Source organism: Lynx canadensis, chromosome C1 (genome assembly GCF_007474595.2).
Source record: "Lynx canadensis isolate LIC74 chromosome C1, mLynCan4.pri.v2, whole genome shotgun sequence".
Classification (NCBI taxonomy): domain Eukaryota; kingdom Metazoa; phylum Chordata; class Mammalia; order Carnivora; family Felidae; genus Lynx; species Lynx canadensis.
The window spans coordinates 157,633,156-157,661,057 of NC_044310.1; the positions used below are offsets into that span (position 1 = coordinate 157,633,156).

At 39.7% G+C, this 27,902-nt stretch overlaps 1 protein-coding gene across 3 annotated transcripts; it reads left to right on the forward strand.

Annotated features, from left to right (window-relative positions):
* Positions 1–402: 402 nt before the first annotated feature.
* On the forward strand, positions 403–27,902 carry DHRS9 (dehydrogenase/reductase 9). 3 transcript variants are annotated; one of them, XM_030326116.1, is made up of 5 exons: positions 403–532; positions 18,461–18,832; positions 20,505–20,763; positions 24,330–24,493; positions 27,206–27,902. In XM_030326116.1, exons 2-5 carry the CDS (start codon positions 18,520–18,522, stop codon positions 27,427–27,429), a joined length of 960 nt encoding a protein of 319 aa, XP_030181976.1. In that variant the 5' UTR covers positions 403–532; positions 18,461–18,519; the 3' UTR covers positions 27,430–27,902. The 3 variants fall into 3 exon arrangements, with proteins under 3 accessions (XP_030181976.1, XP_030181978.1, XP_030181977.1); XM_030326118.1 differs by lacking the exon at positions 403–532 and adding an exon at positions 4,702–4,864; XM_030326117.1 differs by lacking the exon at positions 403–532 and adding an exon at positions 6,724–6,862.

Genomic DNA, 27,902 nt, shown 5'->3' on the forward strand with positions numbered 1-27,902 from the left:
GGTTGTAAACCTTCCTAAATGTAGTCTGATATGTAATGGAATGAGTGATTGTACATAAACTAACCGGCATTTCTCGCTTCTGTAAACCTGCTTGCTTAGCACATTCCTCACCTACCCTACCCCCTTCCCCCTTCCCCCTTTTTTTCTCCCGCCACAAGTAACGGACAAAGCCTTCCCGCCAAAGGACAGACAAGGGACGCCCAATCAGAGAACAACAAATGTCCTTACTTTAAAATCAACTAATCAGGCCCCTCATAATTTGAAACCTCCCCTGTGCTATTTGTCTCTGTCTATAAAAACGCTGTACCAACCCTGATCGTGGCCTCTTGCGTCACCGGCGACGAGTGCGCAGAGGACCAGGTTCGAACCTGCAATAAACGACCCTTGCCGCTTGGCTTTGACTTACGACTCTGGTGGACTTTTGTGGGAGGTTTCGGAACTTTGGGCATTACAAAGACAAAATGAATGTACTCTACATAGTGATAGTGATCATGAATGTACTCGTAGGACAGATCTGGGTCTGAATAACTAGGTAAGTAAATTGGACCAATTATTTAATCCTCTCGGGGTCTCTGTTTTCTCAACTTTAAATTAGTTGGTAGTTTAACAACTGATAGGGTTGTTATGAGTATTAAATGAGATAATGCTTGCAGCATACTACTTGACAAACTAAACTGAACTTTAGGATTGCTCTGATTTGCTAAATAAGGAATGATTTTTCTGTTTATTTTTCTCTGATGACATCATATTTTTATTTAATAACAGAACTAAGATAATAGTAAAAAAAATTCTTGGAATTATTGAGATTTTGTTTAAATGTTAAACCAGCCTCCATACAGATGGAACAGAGCCAAAACCCAGGTTCTGCAGTCCCTGTTCTGCAAAGGAAAGGCTCTCATTCAGGAGAAGCTGAAGAAACTAGCCCCCTGCTTCGAGACGTTGTCAGGCAGTAATCCCAGGACATTGTAAAGATAAGACAAAAGTTCACTTGGGACATTTATTTAACAAATGTTTGGTATTGCATCAGAGGGCCACTGGTGGCTGGGCAGCTGACCTGCATTAGGTCAGGTATACTCCACTATGAGTCATTTTCTGCATCTACAGCCAATCAACTTGAACAGACTATTATAACAAGGACATGTCCTTTATTTTTGGGACGGTTTCATTAATAACATTAACAATAACATGGCCATTCCCACGATGTGATGTTTTATAGTCAAATAAGCTTCTAGGCAGTTTGCTTTCAAACTAATAATTCACCTTTAAAAAGAAACAATCACCAAAAAGCCATGTGTACTTAATTGTATTGAAGCAGGACAAGAACATTATATTCAGAAAATCTGAAAGGCTAATAGCATCTCACAAATTTCAGTCAATAGAATAGTGTCCATAAATCTTGCAAACTAAATGAATCCAGTACACCTAGATGATAAAGATGTTTAGATTTAAAAACAATAATTGTGGGGCGCCTGGCTGGCTCAGTCAATAGAGCATGTGACTCTTGAACTTAGGGTTGTGATTTCAAGCCCCACATTGGGTGTAGAGATTACTTAAAAGTATTTTTTAAAAATAAATAAAATACAATAAAATAAAAACAATTGTTCCAGACATTGCAAGCTTGTTGATGGCCAAGTTTGTTGTCTATTTGTATTTCCCATAACACCTGACAAATTATTTTGCACCATAAATACTTAGGGCCTGACTAGTTTTGTTGGTTAATAGCCAAAGCACTTGATTTGACATTTGGGTGCTTACAAATACAACTTCAACTCCATGACTGTAAGGAAAGCATCTGATGTATTTTATAAAATAGCAATGAGGTATCTTACTTTTTATTATCATTATGACAAAGAAGTAGGGAAAATTTGAAAATATATTTAGAAGGGGCACCTGGGTGGCTCAGTGGGTTGGGCGTTTGACTTTGGCTCAGGTTATGATCTCACTTCTTTGGTTTGAGCCCCACATCGGGCTCTGTGCTGACAGCTCAGAGCCTGGAGCCTGCTTCAGATTCTGTGCCTCCCTCTCTGTCTGCCCCTTCCCTGCTTGCTCTCTCTCTCTCTCTCTCTCTCTCAAAACTAAATAAACGTTTAAAAAATTTTTTAAAAAGAAAGTATATTTAGAAGTGTAAAAAACCTACAGCAAAACTGAACTTTCCATTAGGTGAGCAGTCTGTTCTTAATAAGCTATGCATTCCAGGCCCAGTTACAAGACCAGAAACTAATCTCAGTATGCCCCTCCCTGCTTCTACAATGCCTAATTAAGTTTTGAACTTTAATTCCAAAGAACATTGATTATATGTGTGTATGTATATATGTATTTGTGTGTGTGTATAATCATCTTTATAAAACTACATGCTTTTGTAAAAAATTGTATATAAATTAAAAAGTATGGTTTTATCAGGTTTTAAACATTTTATAATAGAATATTCCAAATATACATAAAAGTAGACAGATTAGTATCCTGAACTCCCAGGTACCCATCGCCAGCCCCAGCATAAACCCATGGCTAATCCTGGCCCAACCACACACACATCCACTCCTCCCACTACTATGGTATTTTGAAACAATTCCCAGACATCACATTATTTCATCCATTAATATTTCAGTAATTATTCTAAACAACAAGCATTCTTTTTTTGATAACCCTAATATCACCATCACATCTGGAAAATTAACAATAATTTCTGAATAGAATCAGCTATTCCATTATCTAAATTGCTAATTGTCTCAGAAAAATTGCTTCAAATGGATTTGTTGTTGTTTTAATGTATGTTTCTTTGAATCAGGATCCAAATAATTTCTATATATTGCACATGGTTATTACATCTTTTAATCAATAGACTTCCTTTCCATTTTTTTGTCTGTGCAATTTATTTCTATTAAATAAACCATGTTATTTGTCCTCAGAATTGCCCTCATTGGTTTGCTGATGAGACCTCCAGGATATAGTTTAATCTGTTTCCTCTATTCTCTATATTTCCTGTAAATTGGTAATTGGATGTGAAGGCTATATTAGATTGAGGGTTTTTGTTTGTTTGTTTTTGGTGTTTTTGGGGAGGCCATGAGTGTGGATAAGACTTTTCCCTAGTTGCCATTGTGCTGAATCATATCATTCTCACTGTAATCTTAAAAAAAATCTTTTCCTTTTTCTCTTGCCTCACCCTCTCTTGTTTCACCCTACACCACCTAACTACGGTGACCCATATTAACAATCCAATACATATCCCTCCATATTTTCTCCATGTTCACATAAATATCTTATTCACATGCAGAGATTCTCTGTTTGCTTTACAAAAATGAGGTCTTGAAAAACCTTCCAAGCCTAGTAGAAGAGTTCTAATTTGTTCTATTTAATGGCTCCGAAATAATACTCCATGTGCATATCCACCACAATTTACTCAGCCATCCTACTTCAGGTGGCAAATACTTTGTTCCTGGATTTTTTTTGCCACATCTTGTTCACATATACATATATGCTGGCTTTTGTTTTTGTAGGATGGATTCCCGAGAGTGAGATTGCTGGGTCAAAAGATATCATGTATATTTTATTTTAATTGATGTTTCCAGATAGCTGTCAAAAAAGGCTGTAGCATTTCACACATCCACAGCAAAGGGTGAGATCATCCTTTCCTTGGCAATCTAAAACAGTCTCAAGGAGTGGGGAAAAAAAAAGTCACAAGTAAGAGTCACATGTTGGAAGCCAGCAAGGAGCAGGGGCCATTCAAGGAGAGGAAAACCTCTGTAGGATCTCCTAATCAGCATTCAGTGAGCTAATGGCAAGTGGTTCTTCAATAGAAAAGGCCCTATTCATCTTTGTATCTCATGAACCTAATGCAGGCTTGGCACAGAACAGATAATATAAAATACCCCCAAACAGGGTCTGAAGACACTTATCTCTAACTGTTAAGAGTTAACCTCTAACTTCTCTCCATTTCATGGATCCCAGTGAGTTCTTTCCTACTGTGTTACATATTGCACAATGTAATGTATCTACCATCTGCTCTTAATTTCATTTGAGTCATTAGCCATCTCAACTAAGATTCGGGGGGGGGGGGTGGGGGCAGAGGAGTTGTCTTGAATTAGAAGAAACCAAGAAACTTGGCAAGATGATCATTCCTAAGTCATGGTCTTTTTAATGGTTTTTTTAATGGTCTACATGTGACAGTCACACAAAAAGGAGGACCCACTTCCTTCCTCTGTGAGAGTCACATTTTTCTTATTAAGCTTCATTCATCTCTCTTGCTCTTTCCAGGGCAATGCTCCCTAATATAATACTCCTCACCCCATCTTTCAAACCAAGACCTCTTGTTTGAGTAAGCTAAACGGTTGTGTGTTCTGCAAATAAGATCTTTCTTCAAAGAATCTACTAAATGTTCTCACAATTCAGTCCTTAACTATTAGTATTTGTAAGGATTTTACAGTGGAGGGAAACAAAAGATTAGCCCAGCTTCATCTTACAATGGGGAGAGTCAGGAAATGCCTAATGAGCAACAAAGCTCCTAGTTTTGACCAAGCCTAGCAAGGCATTTATGGGCAGCATTTGCAATTAAGCAGCTCGAATGTCAAACGCATTGTTGGTGCAAAAAGGGGAATCTTTATACTGGAAATAAGAGCGCTGTCTGTTGACAAAAGGAGGAAGTAAAAATTACAAAGTACACTTTTTAAAATACAAAGACGTAATACCAACTCATAGTTATTCAGAAAGGCACAGTCCACTGGGAGTGACCTGAGAGAGTGGATTATACTATACCAGGAAGGGGAAGGCCAACATACACTCAGCATAAACAGCCTTGCCCCCCACCCCCTTACCAGAGTGACACCAACCATATTCAGGAGCTGGACCCACCACAGCCTACGGTGCTGGGGTAAGTGGTTTTCTTCATCTGACTCATTTAGGATTATGTCTGGCTTGGACCCCAGCACAGTGCAGTTAGTTGTAGAAAACCCGATATATGTCACCAGAGACTGTCTTGAATCTGGACATTCTCCTTGCGTTTTGGTGTCTGGAAAGGTGGAGAAGGCACCCTTTGACAGAAATTGGGGGAAATATGGGAGACATAGAGATTTAGAAGAAAAAGGAGAGTCGTATATTTAGTGTTTTGACACTGGCAGTACCTATAAAAGTACAGCCCAATTATCAACATTGAATACATTTAAATGAAATCTACAGTGCAATCTTTTGCTTTATAAAGGAACTAGGGAAAAAATAGAATTGCAATTTGCTCTGTATTGTGTACATCACCTTCGACAACCAGAAGTGTAACTAACTTAGAGAGAGTGCTGAACAAAGTAACATCTCATAGTTTGCCTTGTTAAGGAATAGAATGAAAGGAAATTTCGCTTTTAAGATGTGAATTTGAATGTAGATGTAGTTACAGTCCAGATATGGTTACTGCTGACAAATAGTTCCATTGCTTAAACCCCTATATGGGACCATTTGACAAGGGGGAAAACATACTAATGTCATAGCCTTTTCTTTCTCCTTTTCCCTTCAATCCTACATGACCACCCAGGTGCTTATAGCTCTCTCCATCTCAATGACAATAACTTGCTCACAGAAAGGATCTGATATTAATCATTTATACTTTTCTTCATGTAGATCTAAGTCAATGTATTATTTCTCTAAGGGGTTTTCTATGTAAGCCTTACTTTGACTTGCAGAATGTTAAAGGGGAAGAAGTATATTTGGCATATTTGTGGCGCCCTACATCTTTACCTGTATAAATTTCAGTCTTGGCTTCTTATTCTTTTGGAGACAAACGATCCCCATTTAATTTATAGTGTGATAGCAGTGTTCAAGCTCTACCTAGACAGATATGTTCATTCATTCACTCATCCCAGCTAAACCAAAATAAACTGCATTTTCAAAGAGGGAAGACAGAAGTCTGGGCAGTCTGAGACATAAAGCAATAAACTGATATGTAGGGAAACTGAAAGTAAACAATCAGTGGAGTTTGTACCTGGCTGTGTGCCTAAGGGGGGAGGTGGTAGCCTAGGGGATGGGGCGGGTGCATAATAGCGTTGTCTCTTCCTCCTCTTCCTCTGGAGCCTCAATATTTTCCATTGCAGTCCCTGGATACGGCAGGTCAATTGTGATAAACTCTGAAATAGAACAACTCTGGGAAGGGAAGGGGCATCCTTTCCTGTTCTCAGTGATTTAGTCCCAAAAATCATTTAGGTAAGATCTCCTCGACATACCTTAAGACTCATAAATAAGTACAGAACCTCATTTCACTAAATTATTTTGATCTCCTTGCTCATCGGTGTTAAAAAAAATGATAAAAAGAATCATCAGATTGGTGTCCCTTACCTACTCTCTCAGGAAGGAAGGAGTACTAAGTTAGCAAAGGCAGGTTAACAGGAAGAAAAAAAAAAACCCTAGAGATTATGAACAGTAATCATAATTCAAAATTAAATGATTAAAACAATGCACCAGACAGTTTACAAAATGTTTCCACGTTACATTATTTCAACCGCTGAATTTGGTCAAGAGATTGCACTCAGAGTTAAAGGAATGTTATTAATCATTTTTAAGTCTCTTCTGAAAGTTGCTAAATTTAATTTACTGAAGCTACTACCAATTCCTTTGGGAACACATGACCCCCAGCTTCTTGGCTTCCTTCATCCACTGAAGAGAGAGTTAGTCATCAGTGTCATATAAGAGTGACTCAGAGTAAGGTGGGAACCGGAGGACTTCTCACACATATATGAACTCAGAACTTGACGGAAGCCCAGGCATCAACACCTCCAGGGGATCAGTGTGGTCAGGTGGCTCAACCCTTCCTTGCCCAGCACAGTAGGCAGACGGCACTTAGCCCAGCCGGTCCACAACAGCTTCTGCGCCCCAGTTCATTCTCAGTAAGGTAACCGATGACTGAATTCTGTCCTTTATCTCTTGGTTTCTCATGTCAGTCTTCAAACTGCCTTTGATTTTCCTCACTCTTACAAAATTAATCGAGTTATTTTTCATGCTATAATAACAATAACAATGTTAGAAGGTTGTGATGGACACTGAGTCCATCTTACCATAAAAGTGATCCCAATGTCACCCAGATCCTTGCCTTAAGCTCTCTCAGGTCTCTGTTTGAATATTCTTTGGCACTCTAGAGTTACAATCCAATTTATATCTAGTTATTCTTTCTGTGCCTATTTGACACCATCTGTAAAACTTATAATTAGCTGGAAACTGAATGGGGGAGGGGCTCCAAAAAAGAGTAGGAATCTTAGCTGAGTTTCTTACTAGAGCAGCAGATTTGCTACCTATAGTTCTGTTCTGTTTATTAACCGGCCTTGCCGATATTATCAGATGTCACCTGAGGCAAATGCACACATGCACACTAAAGTGGGTGAGAAAAACACCTTCTAGGGCAGAAGGAAGCAGGGAACTCCTCACAGTGCATATTTGATTCCTGGAAACTAAGATGAGAGCAGTAAACTTGCTTCAGATATTTACTCTCCATTTCATGATCCTGTGCCTGGCATTTTACCTGGAAGACATTGGGCTTTTCCCCCAGTCTGAGTCTGTATTCACTTTGACTCCCAACATGCAACAGGTAAGGGAGAAAGTCAATTTAGTGGCTTCTCTGCCACTTAGTCTTGGCAGCCTTTGTTAAAGGCTTTATGAATAAAATGGTGGCGTGGCACACTCTCTCAATGGGTTAATTTTTAGCAGCTGAGGAAAAAGTTTAAATAAAACATGCATTTAGATTAAAAATCAACTTAAGGTTGTACAAATAGCTCTGAGATGTCCCCCTACCCTACTAGCCCAAGGTAAGGACAGTGCTTTATTTATCCTTTAAAAAAATTTTGTTTTGAATGTCTATTTATTTTTGAGAGAGAGACAGAGAGACAGAGAGCAAGCAGGGGAGGGTCAGAGAGAGAGGGAGACACAGAATCTGAAGCAGGCTCCAGGCTCTGAGCCGTCAGCACAGAGCTGGACGTGGGGCTCGAATCCACAAACTGTGAGATCATGACCTGGGCCGAAGTTGGATGCTTCACCGACTGAGCCACCCAGGCGCCCCATGCTTTATTTATCTTAGTATCCTTTAGCATATGTTAGATGCTCTAAGAATATCCTTGGCTAGGTGCTGCATGAAATGAAATTTAAATGTTGTATCATCTTCATGTTTTTGAGACTTCAAAAGTGCGCCCAATTTTAGAACAAATCCCAATGTTTAAATACAAGGAAAAAAATCATTATCTCATACATTTCAGATGAGGAAAGGGGGAATTTGTCTTAAAACCCTTATAACAATGTCACTTTCTTAAGGTACAGACTTTCAAAACTCACACCTTTACTTCCGCTCAAAGATGACTGTGTAGGAAAAGAAACACACTGCAGTTTTGAACACATTTTCTGTATACATACCTAACATTCTCTCCATATTCTAAGCTTTTTTTGAAGCCTTGTGATGATAAACTAAATCATATACAATATACAATCTCTTAAGTAAAGCAGCCATGGCTTTACCAATAATTCTTACCCTGCCAGTACTGTCAGGAAACATATTGGCAAAGCCATCAACTAGGGGCACCGGGGATAATTAATTAATTAATAATTGTAGGTGTTATGATAAATGATAATGAAAAAGTTTTGAGAAAAGGCAGAAGCAACTCAGAGATACTTTTATCCTTAGAACTAAAAACGCCAAATGTACACGCGTCAGGCCTTCCCTACATTAAGAGTGGCTGCCAGACCTCTTCTAGGAGACTGTCTGAATGAATGAGTCTGCAAAGGAAGCACGCCCTCCTCCGTGTCTCACTGGTCCCACCACACAAAGTACACCCAGGGTACTTCCCTCCTGGAGGAAGCAGGACTCAAGGGAATTGTCACTGTCAAAGGAGCTTCTTCATTCCATTGAATGAGAGAACTTAATGTTTCCATGATGACAAATACCTCCTCAGTTATATCATCATGATCATTTTCATCATCATCATCATCAATTATTATTTTAATCAGACCCTCAAAGAAGCATTTGTTACTTAATGGAAGCATACTTCATATAGGATCCCTTGGCTTCACTTAAAATTTTCTCCTTAGATTTCTGGGTGCCCAACTTGAACATTTTTTTTCACAGAAACATAATTTATTAGTCATATGATTTAGTTTGTGTCATTAGATCTAAACACTTATTTTTCTTAAAAGTTCAGCCGAAATCTGTGAAAGGTCACTTGGGTTACAAAAACAAACAAATAGAATTTCTTACTTCAATGAAAAGATCAAACTAAAAAGGAATTTGGTATACTTAGCTAGGTTAATGATATTTAAATGTACTAAGGACATATATGTCCAGAATGCCATCGATATTACGAAAGCTGTGCAAGAGAACTTCAAAAAGAAAATATTAGAAAGCTACTTCTAAATGCTCTCTATTTGATGTTTTTTTAATGAACAACTTAGTTGTTGATTCAACTTACGCCATGATTGCAACAAATTGCAAGTAAATTCAAACCCTACAAATTCCTATCAATCAGTGTGATTGACGAGTTTCAATATTGCTTTCTAAAACAAAGCCCTCCATGGAGTTATGTAGAAATGAAATGAAATCTGGTTGGAGGATGTATTTTAAAAGAATTATATATTTCTTATGAAAAGCATTGCTCAGAATGACATTGAGACATTATTCTCAGTTCTTTTGTTTATTTTTAATTGTGTCATTTAATTTTATTATTTTTTTTTTTAATTTTTTTTTTTTCAACGTTTATTTATTTTTGGGACAGAGAGAGACAGAGCATGAACGGGGGAGGGGCAGAGAGAGAGGGAGACACAGAATCGGAAACAGGCTCCAGGCTCCGAGCCATCAGCCCAGAGCCCGACGCGGGGCTCGAACTCACGGACCGCGAGATCGTGACCTGGCTGAAGTCGGACGCTTAACCGACTGCGCCACCCAGGCGCCCCTATTTTTAATTGTGTCATTTAATTTTAAAGGGGAGAGGAAGATGAGTAAGAGAAGTGAAATAAAAGCATCTTATTTTGGACTTTTTACTAGGGAAATAAACCCAGTTATAGAAAGTTTAAAAAAAAAAAAAGCAGAAGTGAGCAAGGACAGCAATTGAGTTGCAATATTTTCCCAAAGCAACAAAGCATTTTGCATGGCAAATGAAAGACACAATTAGTTCTCCTTTCTTGGTTCCTTTTGAATCTTTGTGGTCAAGAATTTTGATAAAGTATTTCCATTCCTCCTACTAACCAATAATGTGCTAATTTCTTTGCAGTTATTCCTTCTCCTTCCACACAGTCTAGGGGTTCAGAGATCAGAATTTTAGCTCTCGCCACTCTCTGGCTGATAACTTCATGTACAATACCTACTGTACCTAGCTCACAGAAATATTTTGACAATTAAATGAGATAAATGTTACTTGAACACTCTTCAAAAGTTCTTAAAGTTTCCTAAATTGGAAGTGTGAACATTATATTGCTATTATTAGCCTTTCACCTGATGGTTCAGAGGGCTCAAAGACTTAACCCAACTATCACCAGAACCCTGGGCTTAGAGTTGAAACTTTTTCCTTCTTTTCTTTTCTTCCTTCTTTCCTTCTACAGCACTAATTTACCTAATACCCAGTATCACACAAGTACTGGTGGTTGTAGAGAATTGTACACATAGCCCAGACTCCCAGATTTCAGTGGGAATCCAGGTGGCAGTGCAGCAAAGGATTAAAGCATGAATAGCCAAATCAAAGTGGCCGGGGTCCCCAAACAGCACTATGATTGTATCTTGAGCCAATTAACCTGCATTTCTGAATTTGTTTCTTTCTCTATAAAATGGAGATAATGTTGGGGCGCCTGGGTGGCGCAGTCGGTTAAGCGTCCGACTTCAGTCAGGTCACGATCTCGCGGTCCGTGAGTTCGAGCCCCGCGTCAGGCTCTGGGCTGATGGCTCGGAGCCTGGAGCCTGTTTCCGATTCTGTGTCTCCCTCTCTCTCTGCCCCTCCCCCGTTCATGCTCTGTCTCTCTCTGTCCCAAAAATAAATAAACGTTAAAAAAAAAAATTAAAAAAAAAATGGAGATAATGTTACTGTAAGGTTTAAGTAAGATAGGGGCGCCTGGGTGGCTCAGTTGGTTGAATGGCTGACTTTAGCTCAGGTCAGGATCTCACGGTCCATGAGTTCGAGCCCAGCATCTCTGCGCTGCCCCTGCTCATGCTCTGTCTCTCTCTCTCTGTCTCTCTGTATCTCTCTCTCAAAAATAAATAAATAAATAAGATAAATATTCATAGATTCTACCAGAGGGCCTGGAATACAGCAAGCACTCAATAAACCATAGCAGTTATTACCGTTCCTACCTGACCTGGTGAACTGGTCAGGGAATCCAAGTGAACCTGGGAATCCAAGTACCATGGTTTTTCTAGTACCATATTCTGAATTCTGCAGAATCAATTGGCATCCCACCAGAAGGGCTTCCACAGAGGAACCTGTAGTGGCCCAAACTCAAAAGTCTTAGCCAGAATTGAGGCCTCACAAATGTTGGGAGTGCTAACTTGGTAATTTCTAACTTTGGCTTTTTCACTGCCTCCAACCTCATGATGACAAAAAGGCACTTTTTCTAAATCATAGAAACTAATATTAATATTAGCAAGATGTGAGTTATATTTTATAAGTAATAAAACTTTTCTGGTAAGGCCATTAAAAATAAACTCTCATCAATGTGGCACCACCAAAGAACTAATGACTGAGCTTCCAGAAAAATAGTTCTGATGTTGTGAAGTTCTGGACCCACAAGGCAAGGAACCTCTAGACCAGTGTTTCTCAAATGGAAGCAGTTTTGTCCCCCAGGGGACAACTGGCAAACATTTTTCGTTGTCACAACTGGGGTGGGGGTGCTACTAGCATGTAGAGGATCGAGGCCAGGGGTGCTGCTAAACATCCTGCAATGCACAGGACAGACTCCACAACAAATAATTATTTGACCCAAAATAGGAGAAGTACCACAGGCCTTCCCAAGTGAGCATAATTGATCCTGCCACAGCGATAAGCTTCTGCCTATGTAGCAGATATTTAGTCACTTTTTTTTACGAGGTACTCTCCAACGGAAAAGTTATTATTTCCATTTTGCAAATAGGAAAATGGAGGCTAAGAAAATATAAATAATGTGCCCAAAGACCTCTGATGATAGAGGAGCTGGGACCAGACCTCTACCTGTCTGATTTTGAGACCTGGGTTCCTAACCCCTGCCCTACTGCCATGTGTGTGTGTGTGTGTGTGGCCTCAGTCCTTGCTTCCCACATTTATTTTTCCTAGCAAAGTGGCTAGTGTTTATTTGGGCTTAAGAAATATCTCCAGGACTGGTTCAGAGGATGCGGCTGTCCACACGCTGCAGTGTGAGGGCTGCAGACCTGCTCTCCTTTACTCTGCTCTCACCTTTGATGAGTCCACAGGCTCATAGCCACTGCATCCTAAGAGGACTGTTATAGATGAGGTGCTCCTTGCCTTGAACCAAGCGATGTGTACCCCTGGTAAGCACTTTGTTGTGAGATGGAAGACAAAGCAGATAAACAAACAGCCAAGGCACAAAGGTCAGTGCCCCAAGTCTCTGAATTTTAGGGACCAAGGAGCCATGTGAAGGTGACCAGGCTGGCGGTGTATTGTTGAGGCAGCCATAGTAATCACAGTTATTCATTTACTTCTTGGTGGTCAATGAACCAACCAGCCATCAATCAGCTTCTGTATACAGGTCATGTTCCCAATGACTCTGACCAAGGGCTGCTGCTCAGGAACATGACAACACATGGAATCTTGGCTAAAATACTATTAGAGGTCAGAGGTGTGTATGTATTGGTTTATGGTTGACTGGTCCGATGACCTAGAGGAATGTGAACCTTAAGAATTGAAGAAGAACCAGTATTTTTTAGACAATAATATTTGGGGTAAGGACAGGCTTTATAAAACTCTAGGTCAGAGTTGGTAGTCCCCCGGATTCCAGCTGCAGGCTGGGACACCAGCATCTGAAATGACCCTCAGCCTGGAGAGGTACCTAATAAAGACAACACATTTTAAAATGTGAGCCCATCTTTGGGGCGTCTTAGTGGCTCAGTCCGTTAAGCGTCTGACTTCGGCTCAGGTCATGATCTCATGGTTCATGAGTTAGGGCCCCGCGTCAGACTCTGTGCTGACGGCTCAGAGCCTGGAGACCGCTTCAGACTCTGTGTCTCCCTCTCTCTCTGCCCCTCCCCAACTATGCTCTCTCTCTCTCTCAAAAATAAATATTCAAAAAAATTTGAACAAAAGTGTGAGCCCATCCTTAACAACTAAAAAGCTCTTCTCTGTGGCTTGTCACCAAGGAAAAATGTGTTTGGCTAGGGAACAAGGAAGTAAGGGAGAAATGGAGAGGATGAGGAAGGAGGAAGGAATCTTACTGCTTTGGTTTGAGTTTTTGTTTTTCTCCACTAGTTGTGAAGGTGAACTTACCAAAGAGTAGAAGTCCAAGGTCACTAGATTCTGCAGTGCTGGAGTTCTTACCTATTTTGTGCATGAAACCCTTTGGGTCTAGTGAAGCCTTTTCTCAGGAAAAAAAAATGTTTTATTTTCCCTTGCCAAATTTGTACTTTTTTATTTTGAAATAATTTCAAATTTGTGGAAAAGTTGAAAAAATAATACAACCCAGAATTCCCAAATATTAACATTTTACCACATTTGCATTTTCATTCTCTCTTTATAACCATATGTATGTGGGGGTTTTGTTGTTAATTGAAGTATAGTTGGTATACAATATTATATTAGCTTCAGGTGTACAATATAGTGACTAGACATTCATATACATTACAAAATGCATGCCACCTATCACCATACAAGTTATTACATTATTATTGACTATATTTCCTATACTCTGCTTTTTATTCTTGGGATTTATTTCTTTTATAAGTGAAGTTTATACCTGTTAATCCCCTTCACCTATTTCACTCATCCCCCCACAACCACCCCCACCATCCCCACCTCTGCCCTGGCAACCACCTGTTTGTGGTTGGGCAACCACATCTTCTTTAGCCATTCATCTATCAATGGAAACTCAGCTTGCTTCCTTTATATGTTTACTTATTTATATGAATATTCTTATTATTTTCTTAACAGAGTTAAAGACATGGTCTTCACTGAGTTGAGACATGGTGCTACTTAATCTTTAAATACTTCAGTGTATATTTCCTAAAAAGCAGGAACTTTCTATATAATCTTAGTAAATTATAAAAATTGAAAAATTAATATTTATTGAGAATGCAATATTATTTGTCAAATCAACAAATCTCACTCAAATTTCATGAGTTGACCAAATAACATCCTTTCTGGCAAAAGAAAAAGAAAAAAATAGTTTTCTGGTCCAGTATCACATGTTGCATTGGGTTGTCATATCTCTTCAGTCTCCATTTATCAGGAGCAGTCTTCAATCTTTCTTTTCCTTCATGACTTTGACATTTTTATTTTATTTTTTTTTTTAATTTTTTTTTTAACGTTTTTTATTTATTTTTGGGACAGAGAGAGACAGAGCATGAATGGGGGGAGGGGCAGAGAGAGAGGGAGACACAGAATCGGAAACAGGCTCCAGGCTCTGAACCATCAGCCCAGAGCCTGACGCGGGGCTCGAACTCACGGACCGCGAGATCGTGACCTGGCTGAAGTCGGACGCTTAACCGACTGCGCCACCCAGGCGCCCCTATGACTTTGACATTTTTAAAGAGTATATGCCATATATTGTCTATGGAAGATGTAGCTCCATGCAGGATTAGGATCCATTTATGTACAAAAGTGTTGCTATGTCCTTTCCAGTGCACCATCCCAGGAGGCACCTAATGTTGGTTTGTCCTATGACTAGCAGTGTTAATTTTTATCACTTGGGTAAGGTGGTACCTGTCAGATTTCTCTTCTTTGAAATTATTATTACTCTCTTTTTAACTAGTGCCTATCTTATGGGGAGATTTTTTGAGATTCTATAATGGTTTCTTATCAGAATTTCACCTACTAGTTTTAGCATTCATTGATCAAACTTCTCTGATATAATTGTTATGATGTCAGTTGCTAAATGATGATTTTCTAATTCCATCATTCCTTTTACATTTATTAGTTAGCATATTGATTCTTCTATAAAATGAGGCAAACAATGTGCCCTCTTTAACTCAAAAAGCTGTTGAGAGAACCAAATGAGATCTATATGTAAAAGTATAGCATAGAATGCTTCACAAATGTAAACCATTCTTTTGTGATTACTCCCCTTATGCTTGCCCCCGGCAAAACTTGACAACATAGAAAGTTTCTACTCTCTGATCTAGTACACATTAAACTCCATGAGCATTTGCCTTCTTCAAATAATGCCATGGGGTTTGGATTGCAGTTAAGGCTACAGAATCCATTCAGAAAACATATTCAACATTTAGTTATCCAATTATTCAATTTATTGAGGCCAGACTTGAACATAACACTATACTAATTGAATTTATAAATACAAAATTTCCTTAAAATATCTAAACATGAAATTTTGCAAAAGGTAGTTACACCAACACTTCACCTCAAAATTATACATTTTTAATGTATTTATATGTTTGAGAAGGGAAAATTCTACTACATGGACATTGATTTGCCACAAATCAATTAACTCCTACGCAGGAAAGATTTGTGAAACTATGCCAAATTATTAAGCCAATATAGTCTACAAACTTGACTGCTTTAGAAATAGGCACAGCTGTATCAAAAGAATCAACTAGTTTGCTCAAACCTACCATATTTTAATGTTTACCTCTGACTTATTTTTATCAATTGATAGTTCTCTTGCCTTTTCTTTCTTTACCTATATATCTTTTTCTGGGAAAAAAGATGAAGGCAGAGCCCAGAATTTCCTTGAGAAGTGAAGAAGATATGTTAGTTTGCGTTATTTTTTATCTGAAATAATCTGTTCCTTATAAAGCAGCAGACAAAAATTGTGTGTATGTGTGCACATGAGTGTGTGTGTATAATTCTGTATATTTCTATTCCTTATTAGGGAGAGAAACATTTACGTATACAGGAAAATATATATACAAGAAGACTTACCAAAACACTAAGAGCCAAATGTGATAATCATTATTTCCTTCTTTAATTTTTTCCGTATTTGCCAAATTCTTTTTACCATGAGCATAAGTTACTTTTACAAGCAGGAAAAAAAATGAACAATTTTTTTAAATGGTTCAAATGAAAAACCAGGAAATAATTGTAAAAAAAAAAAAGAAAGAAAGTCCAGGGGTACCTGGCAGCTCAGTTGGTTGAACATCAAACTATTGATTTTGGCTCAGGTCACGATCTCATGGTTTGGGCTCTATGCTGTCAGCACAGAGCCTGCATGGGATTCTCTCTCCATTTTCTCTCTGCCCCCTCCCCTGCTCACTCATTCTCATTCTCTCAATCTCTCTCTCTCTCTCTCTCTCTCTCTCTCAAAATAAATACGTAAACATTAAAAAAAGAGAGAGAGAGAAAGGTCAAAGTTTATAAAATTGCTTGGCCTCGCAAGTACTTTGAACACAGTGTCCATAAACAGTCATGATTCCAGAAGCACCCATAAGGTCTGAACTTCAACTCAAGTCTTATCTTCTATTTAGCACATAAGGCCCCTCTTGATTCTAAGGGTGGCTCTGGATCAAGGGCAGAGATATGTGTGAACATGGGGCAAAGAAAGGAAACTTTCTGAGTCAAAAGCGAAGGAAATAGGGTTTTTCCCAGGGTGATATTTTCTGCCGCCCCTCTTGCTTCCAAAGGCAGAGAGAGCCAATACAGGCCCAGGGCTGCTCTTACATGTCTGTTTGGGACACTGTTACATGTGCTCTAACAATCTTCCTCCTTTGTGTTGCCTATGGCTGAGCTAGGAGGCCTGAGCCATCGTGATGCTCAGACCTAGGCAAACAGGTAAATGCCCTCCAGTTCTTGTTCACTTTGTCCTATGGGATAGCTTGCCCTTCCCTGGCCACCGGTACCCACAGTAAAATTGACGGTATTGGCTGTCTTTGTAAATAACAAACATCATAATACATATTTTATATCTATATTATGGGGAATATGTATATATTGGGGAATTTTATATCTCCAAATAGTCTGAAATCCCTCGCTGTGATACTTTTGATAGTACACTTCCAAATTAATATCACCCTTGTTTTCAATCATACAATTGCTTGATTCATTCACAACTGTAATTTTGCAGCCAAACACTGCATAATAACCTTTTTTAATGTTTATTTATTTATTTTGAAAGAGAGAGTACTTGCAAGCAGGGGAGGGGCAGAGAGAGAAAGACAGAGAATCCCAAGCAGGCTCCTCACTGTCAGCACAGAGCCCAAACCATGAGATCATGACCTGAGCTGAAATCAAGAGTCTGATGCCTAACTGACTGAGCCACCCAGGTGCCCCAATAATTACTGTAACTTTTAAGACAGCATATGCATTTAAATGGTCAAGATTATAAAATTAATATAATATTCTTTTTTTAACATGTATTTTTAATCCAAAAAGAAGTGTGATATTTCTAAATTGATGTAGTAAGTGTACATGACATAATTTTTTTAATTTAAAAAAAGTAAAAAAAGGTAATACATGCTGAGGCAAAGTGCAGGTGCAGTCTTCTGAGTAAAGGGGAAAGGAAGCCCTCCACCTTTTTGATTTTAGGCCCTAGGCCATCTAGCCCTGTCAAACTAATTGTCCAAGTCATTCTGCACTGCTTATAGTCAAAGCTTCATGGTTTTCAGGAAAGAATTTGCTCTCCTTTGTCCTATGTACGTGCAAACCTTTTTCCTCACAGAAAGCCAGAGAGAACAGAATCTGAGACTTCTTGATTCTGTTTGGGACACTGTGCCTTCGGCCAGCATCCCTCAGTCTCTTCCCACTCATCTCACCCTCTCTCCATGAACTCCTTGGCGGCTGCACACTGCATACTCTCTGCATGGTGTTGTGATGGTTTTTAGAGTTGGGTTGAAGGATGACAATAAGCTACTGAAAATAAGAAACTGGAAACCAACTTAGGAACATTTTCATAATGGCAATACCAAAATACTCTCCTTTTGCTGACAGTCTAAGAATAATTAAGAATCTAATCAATCAATTGAAATTGAACATTTTCTAATAGATTGAGTTTCATGAAGTTGCAAGAGATAAGATTTTACCATGACAGTCCGTGTTTCAGATAGATGAATTCACACATGAGATTACTGTCACATCAAACCCAATGACCTGTGTCAGCTTTGCCATGGCATCTCTCAATCTCTCTCTCTCTCTCTCTCTGTCTCTCTCTCTCTCTCTCTCCTGTTTACTTTCTCTGACTGTAGCTTGGTTGGTTTTCACATTACTTAGAGCTATGGTTTAGCACTTAAATGGCCATGTTTCCAACTAAATAACAGTTATTGTTTTTTAAAAAACTATCTACTCAAATGCATTAAAGTATCTGAAGTTCGTAAAAATTGGGTTATAATCCTTTGATGGTTCTAATTTGAATTTTCTTTCTAATTTTGAACATTCAGGTCACCATCTTCTTTTATTGTACAAGAAAGGAGAGTTCCTATCATATACTGGAAAGAACATGTTCTTTTGGGTATTAGCCCTCCTAATCTTTTGTGGTTTTGTATGGAATTACAAAAGACAACTAAAGATTGCAGACATCACTGATAAGTACATTTTCATTACTGGGTGTGACACGGGTTTTGGAAATTTGGCAGCCAGAACTTTTGATAAAAAAGGATTTCATGTAATTGCTGCTTGTCTGACTGAATCAAAATCAACAGCTTTAAAGGCGGAAACCTCAGAAAGGCTTCACACCGTGCTTCTAGATGTAACGGACCCAGAGAATGTCAAGAGGACTGCCCAGTGGGTGAAAAACCAAGTTGGGGAAAAAGGTGAGTGATACAGGGGTGGGAAAAATGGAGGGGGTGTTGTAAAGTAGCTACAGCTAAGTTAAATGTGTTTGGATCTTAAATGGCCTTTCAAGAAAATGTCTCCTAAAGACCAGTTATGGTACTGGAGGGGCGCCTGGGTGGCGCAGTCGGTTAAGCGTCCGACTTCAGCCAGGTCATGATCTCGCGGTCCGTGAGTTCGAGCCCCGCGTCGGGCTCTGGGCTGATGGCTCAGAGCCTGGAGCCTGCTTCCGATTCTGTGTCTCCCTCTCTCCCTGCCCCTCCCCTGTTCATGCTCTGTCTCTCTCTGTCCCAAAAATAAATAAACGTTGAAAAAAAAATTAAAAAAAAAAAAAAAAAGACCAGTTATGGTACTGGAGAATATTGGGAAAATCTTAGGATAGAGCCCTCAGTCGTTCCAAGTTGCAAGCTCTCTGTTTGCATGAAAGACACAGCCCCCATTATTCTCAGTCATAAGTCTCAGTGGGCAAATTTAGAAGTGAATTGGAGGTATTGAGTTTTCCTGCTCTTCTCTCGTGAAGTTCTAGTTTAGCCACATATACAGCAAAGGCACTTGGAGCTAAAAGCTACAGGAGATCATGACAGCAATCCCCAAATTGCCATCTGGATACCTGGGACCTACTTCTCACTCTAAAATCATTCCACAACTCACACATTTTCCATGGGAAAAGGTAGAAAATAGCCTGAGACTCTGATAAAGCTGTCTTAGATCATTGTGGTAGAGTAGTAAGCCATCGGACCTCATTCTGCCAAGAGACAGCATTCCAAACTAGAGGACTTTTATTGGCTTGAATGAAGCTTGAAATATTCTCATTAATGAAGATATTAGGGTCCAAAATGGAAAAAAAGAAACCAAATGTATGTGATTTTTCTCTATCACATCTTCATTGTGTAGTTGAGACTCTGAACCTTAAAAGCAATGGTTTGATAATGTTCCCAGATCATTTTTTAAAAAAATGTTTTAATGTTTATTTATATTTGAGAGAGAGAAAGAACCAGCAGGGGAGGGGCAGAGAGAGACGGAGACAGAATCTGAAGCAGGGTCCAGGCTGGGAGCTGTCGGCACAGAGCCCAATGAGGGGCTCTAACTCACCAACCGTCAGATCATGACCTGAGCCGAAGTCAGACGCTTAACCTACTGAGCCACCCAGGTGCCCCTACAGACCATTTTTACTACTTGATTTCCAAACAAATTTAACAATATTAAATGTTTTCCATCATAAAATAAAACTTTCGATGACTAGATTTTTTACCAAAAATAGATGTGAAGTAGATTGATACTGCTCTTTGTCTGTAAAAAGCAGTTTATAAATAATCTCTCACTTTGCCATCTAGCAAGTGGGAAAAATAGACCATTTTACTCTACATCTGAGATGAAAAAGTAAAAGGCTCATTCAGACAGTATCAGTATTTTACATTCAGAACCAGAAATAGAGTTACTGTGAAATTGTAACAGAGCTTCAACTATTCCAATTTAGCTTCCCACCTTCTCTGAGAGTAGTTACTTCCCAAAACTGTAATGTATTTCAAAGCAGGAACATGGCTAGAAGGAGGAAATGGCACAATTGTGTAAAGCAGGGGCTGTATTTCCATCAAGGATGCCCATATCAGTGCCATCTTCTATCACAACTCCTTTCTTTCCTCTCTGTTCTAGGTCTCTGGGGTCTGATCAACAATGCTGGTGTTCTCGGAGTGCTGGCTCCCACCGACTGGCTGACAGTGGAAGACTACAGGGAACCTATTGAAGTGAACTTGTTTGGACTCATCAATGTGACATTAAATTTGCTTCCCTTGGTCAAAAAAGCTCAAGGAAGGGTTATCAATGTCTCCAGCATTGGAGGTCGGCTTGCACTTGGTGGAGGGGGTTATACTCTCTCCAAATATGCATTAGAAGGCTTCAATGACAGCTTAAGGTAAAGTAAACATTGACATACTAAGAAATATTAGTTGGTAATGTTTATTGAGTGGTTATTATGCACTAGGCACTCTATTTAGTGCTTTAAATTATTCCCAATAATAGTTCCCAATAGATAATACCCCTGAAACAGATTAAGTAACTTGCCCAAGGTCACCCAGCTGGTAAGTGGTAGAACTGAGATTTGGACCTAAGTCTAGACAAGCCTCTTTTTACTTTTTGCATTGATGCATGATGCTGATAGCCATGGTGAATTTGTATTCAACAAGTCAGTTTGTTAAATAGTTAAGGAATCATACAGGGAGGCTAAATCAAGGCAGACCTCTCTCTCCCTTAGTTTAACTATCAGTTGCAGACACAACAACACCATTCTGTTTAAACCATCAGTAGAGGAGCTCCTGGGTGGCTCAGTCAGTTAAGTGTCTGACTTCCCTCAGGTCATGATCTCACAGCTGTAGGTTAGCCCCACGTTGGGCCCTGTGGTGACAGCTTAGAGCCTGGAGCCTGCTTCAGATTCTGTCTCCATCTCTCTCTGCCCCTCCCCCACTTGTGCTCTGTCTCTCTAAAAGATAAATAAACATTAAAATAAATAAATAAATAAACCCTCAGTGGAAAAATTATCTGGTAAAGTAAATGTAATTATCACAAAATAATGACTCAGCTACATAGCTTTCTCTCTCTCTCTCTCTCTCTCTCTCTCTCTCTCTGCAAGCTCCTGACCCATATTCCCATACATTTCAGACACTACAGCTAAAGAGATGATAACCTCCCCAACCCCACCCTGAGGACAAGAAATACAGTTTTCCTCTGGTGCTTCCATTTCCAAATAAAACTCAGAGCAGGAATTTACTAATCAGAGGTGGAGATTTTGCTCCCCCAAGAAAGCACTGACCACATCATTTTCGTGTGTGCCTACCAGAGAACCCCAGAGCCTAAAACAAAGGACTTATTTAGCAAACAAAGTGCACCCAGACATGGATTTCTCTGGGTTTATAACATTTTTTTTTCAACGTTTATTTATTTTTGGGACAGAGAGAGACAGAGCATGAACGGGGGAAGGGCAGAGAGAGAGGGAGACACAGAATCGGAAACAGGCTCCAGGCTCCGAGCCATCAGCCCAGAGCCCGACGCGGGGCTCGAACTCACGGACCGCGAGATCGTGACCTGGCTGAAGTCGGACGCTTAACCGACTGCGCCACCCAGGCGCCCCTGGGTTTATAACATTTGACATTCACAGGGCTTCCTGAATCTGTAGATTTATATCTTTGCCAAATTTGGTGAGGTTTCAGCTATTGTTTCTTCAAACATTTTTTCCTGTAATCCATTCTTTCTCTTATCCTTCTGAGACTATAACACAAATGTTAGACCTTTGGTTTTATCACACATATCCCTAAGGTTCTGTCCACTTTCTCAATCATTTTTCTTTCTCCTGTTCAAATTGGATAATTTCTAATGATCTACCTTCAAATCCACTGACGTTCCTCCATCACCATTCTGCTATTGAATCCAACCAATAAATACTTTATTTTGGTTATTATATCTTTCAAGTGTAAAATTTTCATGTGGTTCTTTGCCTTTTCCTTTTGGGGAGAAGTGCTGTAACTTTCCATTGACTTCAAGAGTATTTTCTTTTGTACTTGAAACATTTTTATAATAGCTGCTTTAAAGACTGATAATTCCAACATCTGTGTCCTTTTGGCATTAGCATCTGCCATTGTCTTTTCCCATGTGAGTTGAGATTTTCCAGTTCTTTTTATGCTGAACATTTGGAATGTTCCAGTTCTTTTGGAATGTTTCCAGTTCTTTTTATGCTGAATATTTGGAATTATATGAGACTATGGGTCTTATTTAAGTCCTATAGAGAAGGTTGATATTTTTGTTTTAGCAGACAATTGATGAGGTTGTATTCAGGTCACAACTGCTAACCATCATTCTGTACTTTTTCCTGTTTGCTACCAGAGATGTCCTATAGATGTACCACACAGTAGCCAGTCTAGGATACAGAAGATGGTTGTCCCAGAGTTTGCTTCTCTAAGTCAGATCCATACATGCTCAAGTGCAGTGCATAAACAATGTTACGGGGTCACTTTCCTCAGCTCCTCTCTGTGATCTTTCCCGTTCCTTCTTGTTTCCTGGGACTTCCCTCCAAGCAGATGTCACCCTATTCTGCCATCTACTTCCCATTTGTGTGCTGGGTATAGGGCCACATGATGGGTGGAAAGAGAAAGACAAAAAGCAACAGGGTTTCTTCCTATCCTCTTGGGGACCAATAACCACTTAAAAAAATTTTTTTTCAAGTAAAGTGTTTGTGTGATTGCAATACAGCTCTACATGCCTGAAATTACCCAATAAAGAGTGGGTATTTTTCTAAATCATGGAACTGGTATTGGAAAAGGTACTGTGCATGCAGGCCACAGTCAAGTGGCAGCTCCAGAATTTCTATATGTAGGAGGGTTTAGGGACAGTGGTCCAACTGGAAGAAGCCTGGGTCTCTTTAAAGCTGTATTTGCCAAGCAAAAATACTGGTTTCATGCTGGTTTTACTTACCTGGTAAGCTTATTGGGTGACTTAAAGCCTTTTGTCCCCAGATTATATGGTATTTCATGAGTGGGTGGGGAGACAAATCTTCCCAAATACTTTCCAAAACCCAAAGGAGATCAGAAGATAGGTGTGTGAAGTACAATTAAGTTGGAAAATAACCCTTAAAATTTTAATGCAAGCAACATATTTTCAAAATCTTTCAAGATCAAGATAATTTGTATTTTTAGTTAAGTACACTGCAAACTAACCACTAGGAATGTTGCTAGAAAGCAGAACCTAAGATAAATCACATTTTAAGTTCATTGGTAGAGTTCTTTAAAAATCTTAGGATAAAGACTTGTATAAAATGAGTAATTACTTCCTTATATATCCTTGGTGGAAATATAAATTAAATTTAGGAGGTAATTACTCATATAATGGTTTGCAATACTTTATTTTGCTTTAAAAGGCCCAGGGGAGGGGAGGGGGGTACCATGATTCCCCTAAAACCTTATTGCCCAGTAAATGAGCAGACCTTTGGTCTTCTGAGGCCACACAATGAAAGAGCTCACTGAGCAGCAGAGGGAACAGATTAGCCACATCAAGGATTGTCACACTGTGTCCCTCAGCCTAGCCTCACTTGTTCCACAATCTCTTCACATTCCTAGAATGGAGGTAAACTTATCCACCCAGGCCAATCATCAGTCCATTTCTCCAGAAGGTGCTTTGCGTACTGAGAAGAAACCTGTCCTTAACCTGAATGCTTGTCAATTTAATGAGAGAATCTGGCTTCACATGGAGTACTAAGCTGGGGATGGGCCTACCCAGATGCCTTTCCCATTCTGCCACTAAACCACCCTCCCTTCGCCACCCTGAACTTCAGCTTCCTCACCTGCAAGCTGCAAGCATAGAACAAGCTACTCCTTTCCAACCTATCCAATTCTGTGATTCCATGAAAAAAATTCATAAGAAAATAGTCATCCAAATAGCAAACATTCTCCAAACCAAGCTGGATTAAACATCATCAGTGTATTCTTTTCACAGACGGGACATGAAAGCTTTTGGTGTACACGTTTCATGTATTGAACCAGGATTATTCAAAACAGGATTATCAGATCCAATAAAGGCCACCGAAAAAAAACTTGCCATTTGGAAACATCTGTCTCCAGATATAAAACAACAATATGGAGAAGGTTACATTGAAAAAAGTAAGTCTCTGGTGGACCAGGGTTCCTCTAGGGTTCATTATCATAGACAACACGAAGGAGACTCAAAATTAAATGAAAAAAAAAAATAAGGTGTTCATAATAATATACCAATAGGGAATCCTAGATATGGATCAGAGATTCATATTAATTCCAGTGCCATCTCTCACTTCAAGGGTTTACAAACATTTACTGGGCAGTTACCAAGTGCCAAGTTCTATACTAAACACCTTATAAATTTTATAATTTACTCCTCAAAAGAACCATAGGAGTAGTCAGCAGAGGCTTAGAAAGGTGCATGTCCTACCGAAGGCTATACAGTTCCTCCTGATTGTGTCCAGGCTGGAGCCCCCCCATCTTCAACTTTACATAAACCTCCTCTTTTTGGTAAACAACCACTCACTAAACGTTGTTCAAGGATTCATGGAGGTTACAAAATATAAAGACTCAGACTCTGACCCTTACCTAGTATACAGTCAAGTTGACAAGAAAAAGTAACCACGTGAAACTGTAAAACAGTGACTCTACAATGTGCAAGAAAATTGATGCTATACTTCTTAGACAGAGCCCAAAAGCCCAGAGTGGGTGCTAGATGGTGCAGTCTCTACTTACCCAAGAAATTCAGAACTGGATGAATGCATTGCTAGTTAAGTGGCCTTTATGAGACAGGTCAGGTTAGAGTAAGGCCTAAAGGACAGGAAGGAATTATTTGGGTGGAAGCTTTCCAGAGCAAGAATGCATGGGTTGGGGGGGTGGGGGTGGGGGTGGAGAGAGCAGGAGAAGTAACATAAATCAGATTGAGTCAGGGATGGAGAAATAATAATAGACTAGATTATGATGACTAACATATACTGAACATTTGCTATGTACTTGTCACCACTCTAAGTGCTTTACATGGACTCTTTCATTTAAAATGCCCAAATAAACCCTATGAAGTAGCTATTACCTTAATTTTATAGAAACAGAGGCATAGAGAAGTAACTTGCCCAATGTTGCACAATTAGTAAGTAGAAGAGCTAGATCTGAACCCAGACAGCCTGACCACCATTTATCCTTGGGCCCTGCACTATAATGTAAACAAGGCTTTAAGGAGCTGGTGGAACTTCCTGTAACAGGGCTCTGCCTCCACCTCAAACTTCCTGGTCTTATTACAAGCTTAGTCGACATTCCTCAAACACTTACTGAGCTCCTGCTTTGAGCCGAACAGGGCCCCACCTAACTTTGTGTCACTCTACCCTTAAAACTCTGATCCTGCCTCTTTGTTGATGGATTTGGTAAGTCAGCCAACTGTGACAAGGTTCAAGGCTGGAAGTTTTGGAGGTGGAGCCAAGAGCTGAGTCAGATCCACCTGGGGAGGCTTTTAGAATGACAGACTTCCTCAACCACCCAACCCCACCCAACACACACACACTTGTGCACACACACAGATGCATACATACATATCAACGAAAATGTCTGGTTTGACAAACCTCCCAGTGCCATCATGTCACTATATGCTGAGAACCTCTGCCATTAAAAACTCAGCTTCTCACTCATTACCAACTCTGAAGATTCTAAGTAGTTCAGAAAAAAAAATCCCTCATTTAAAAGAGCTTTTTCTATTTGATATTGACATTGATATTTCTAAATGCCTATGGATATATCATGAACTACCATCTGAAAATTATTTTTTACTTGGCCCCTGGCTCAGGTATCCTCTCTTTTACTGGTTGTTCTTATTAGAATTTTCCAAATCAGGACTTGGACATCAGCCAGACTCACAGTTCCAAAGCAGACCACAAATTTAAGCTCACCTTTCTTCATTTCCAAGGCAATAGTTGTAAGAGTTTAAAATAGACACTAAGCTTATTAGGTAATCTCAGTTAGGTTTTTTGAATAATTTGCAGCCACTAAGGCCTGAAGTAGAAGGGAAGATTTAAAAATCATAGACTTTTCTCTTAAGAAGACACAACTCAGGTATGTTTTAAGAGCACAGGAGGAATGCTTTGAGCCATTACCAATCTCTGATAAAATACCTGCCTCTTTAAAGCTATCATAATTCATTAGGCAGACATTTCATCTGTCTGATAACCAGCCTGTGTTTAGCATTCTGAGTCAAGACTTTTGGGGATGATTCCCTCTTTATTCACTGAATTATAGAAGTACGTGGTATGTGAGTGTACGTATGCACACACATGCACACCCACATTTCCTATATAGTATTCCCTTAAAACAAATTTGGACTCGAACCCACAACTTCCTGGGCTCAGGGGCCTCATAGACTATAAAGCATCTGTCCTTCATTGCTTTAAAGTAGTGCTTCTCAAAGTTTGTTCCCTGGACCAGCACCATCAGCATCACCTGGAAACTTGATAGAAATGGAAATTATTGAGTCCCACTTCACACCTACCTATTGGGTCCCACTTTAACACTGTAGGATTAAAGGCTATATATGAATCTCACAGGTGGTGAGTCAGAACCAACCCACCAATTGGGTTTTAACAAGCCCTCTAGGAGATTCTGCTGCCCACTCAAGTTTGAGAGCCAGGGGTCTAACGAAAGCACGGTTGTATCCTTTCCTGAAGAACAGATAGAAACCCACCACAAAGGGCCTCAATTATAACAGCCAATTCAAAATAAATACCCACATACGCATCCTCCCCTTTACACCCTAGCCTCCCACACCCCTTCTCCCCTTCTTCCAAAGAGTAAGGGTGTTTTTGTCTCTTTTTACAGGTCTAGACAAACTGAAAGACACTAATTCTTTTGTGAACATGGACCTCTCCCTGGTGGTGGAGTGCATGGACCACGCTCTCACGAGTCTCTTCCCCAAGACCCATTATGCTGCTGGAAGAGATGCCAAGACCTTCTGGATACCTCTGTCTCACATGCCAGCAGTTTTGCAAGACTTTTTATTGTTGAAACAGAAAGTAGAGCTGGCTAATCCCAAGGCAGTGTGAGTCAGCTGACAACAAATGCCTGCCCCCAGGCTATGAGATTGGCTGCTTTCAAGGACACATCTCCTTTTTGGTCTCATTCTTTACCTGATCCAACCTGGACTCATTTAGATCATGCCTCTTTTGATAAATGAGGGAATCCAACCACCACTCGGGATGTCCCAGGGTCCTTTTCCAAGCCTTCTTTGGAAAGAAGGGCAGTGATGATGGGTCATATAGAAAGGCCAGGATGGCACCTGCCCAATATTGAGGTTTTGCCTGCTTAATAGGATGTAAAGGAAATTGAAAGACTTTCCCATTCAAAATGATATCTATCACCCGCTCCATGCCTCTAGCCACTACCCCTTGAACTCCAGAATGTTAAGTATTTGCCCCTTACCAAAATGTTGAGATAAGTAGAATACTGGGGCACGTGGGTAGCTCAGTTGGTTAAGTGTCCAACTCTTAATTTCAGCTCAGGTCATGATTTCACAGTT

Bases quoted from the DNA above. Each gene is read 5' to 3' on its own strand.
- DHRS9 (XM_030326116.1), top strand. From the start codon at position 18,520: ATGTTCTTTTGGGTATTAGCCCTCCTAATCTTTTGTGGTTTTGTATGG. The intron at 20,764-24,329 runs GTAAAGTAAACA...TTCTTTTCACAG, and splicing joins GGCTTCAATGACAGCTTAAG to ACGGGACATGAAAGCTTTTG. The intron at 24,494-27,205 runs GTAAGTCTCTGG...CTCTTTTTACAG, and splicing joins AGAAGGTTACATTGAAAAAA to GTCTAGACAAACTGAAAGAC.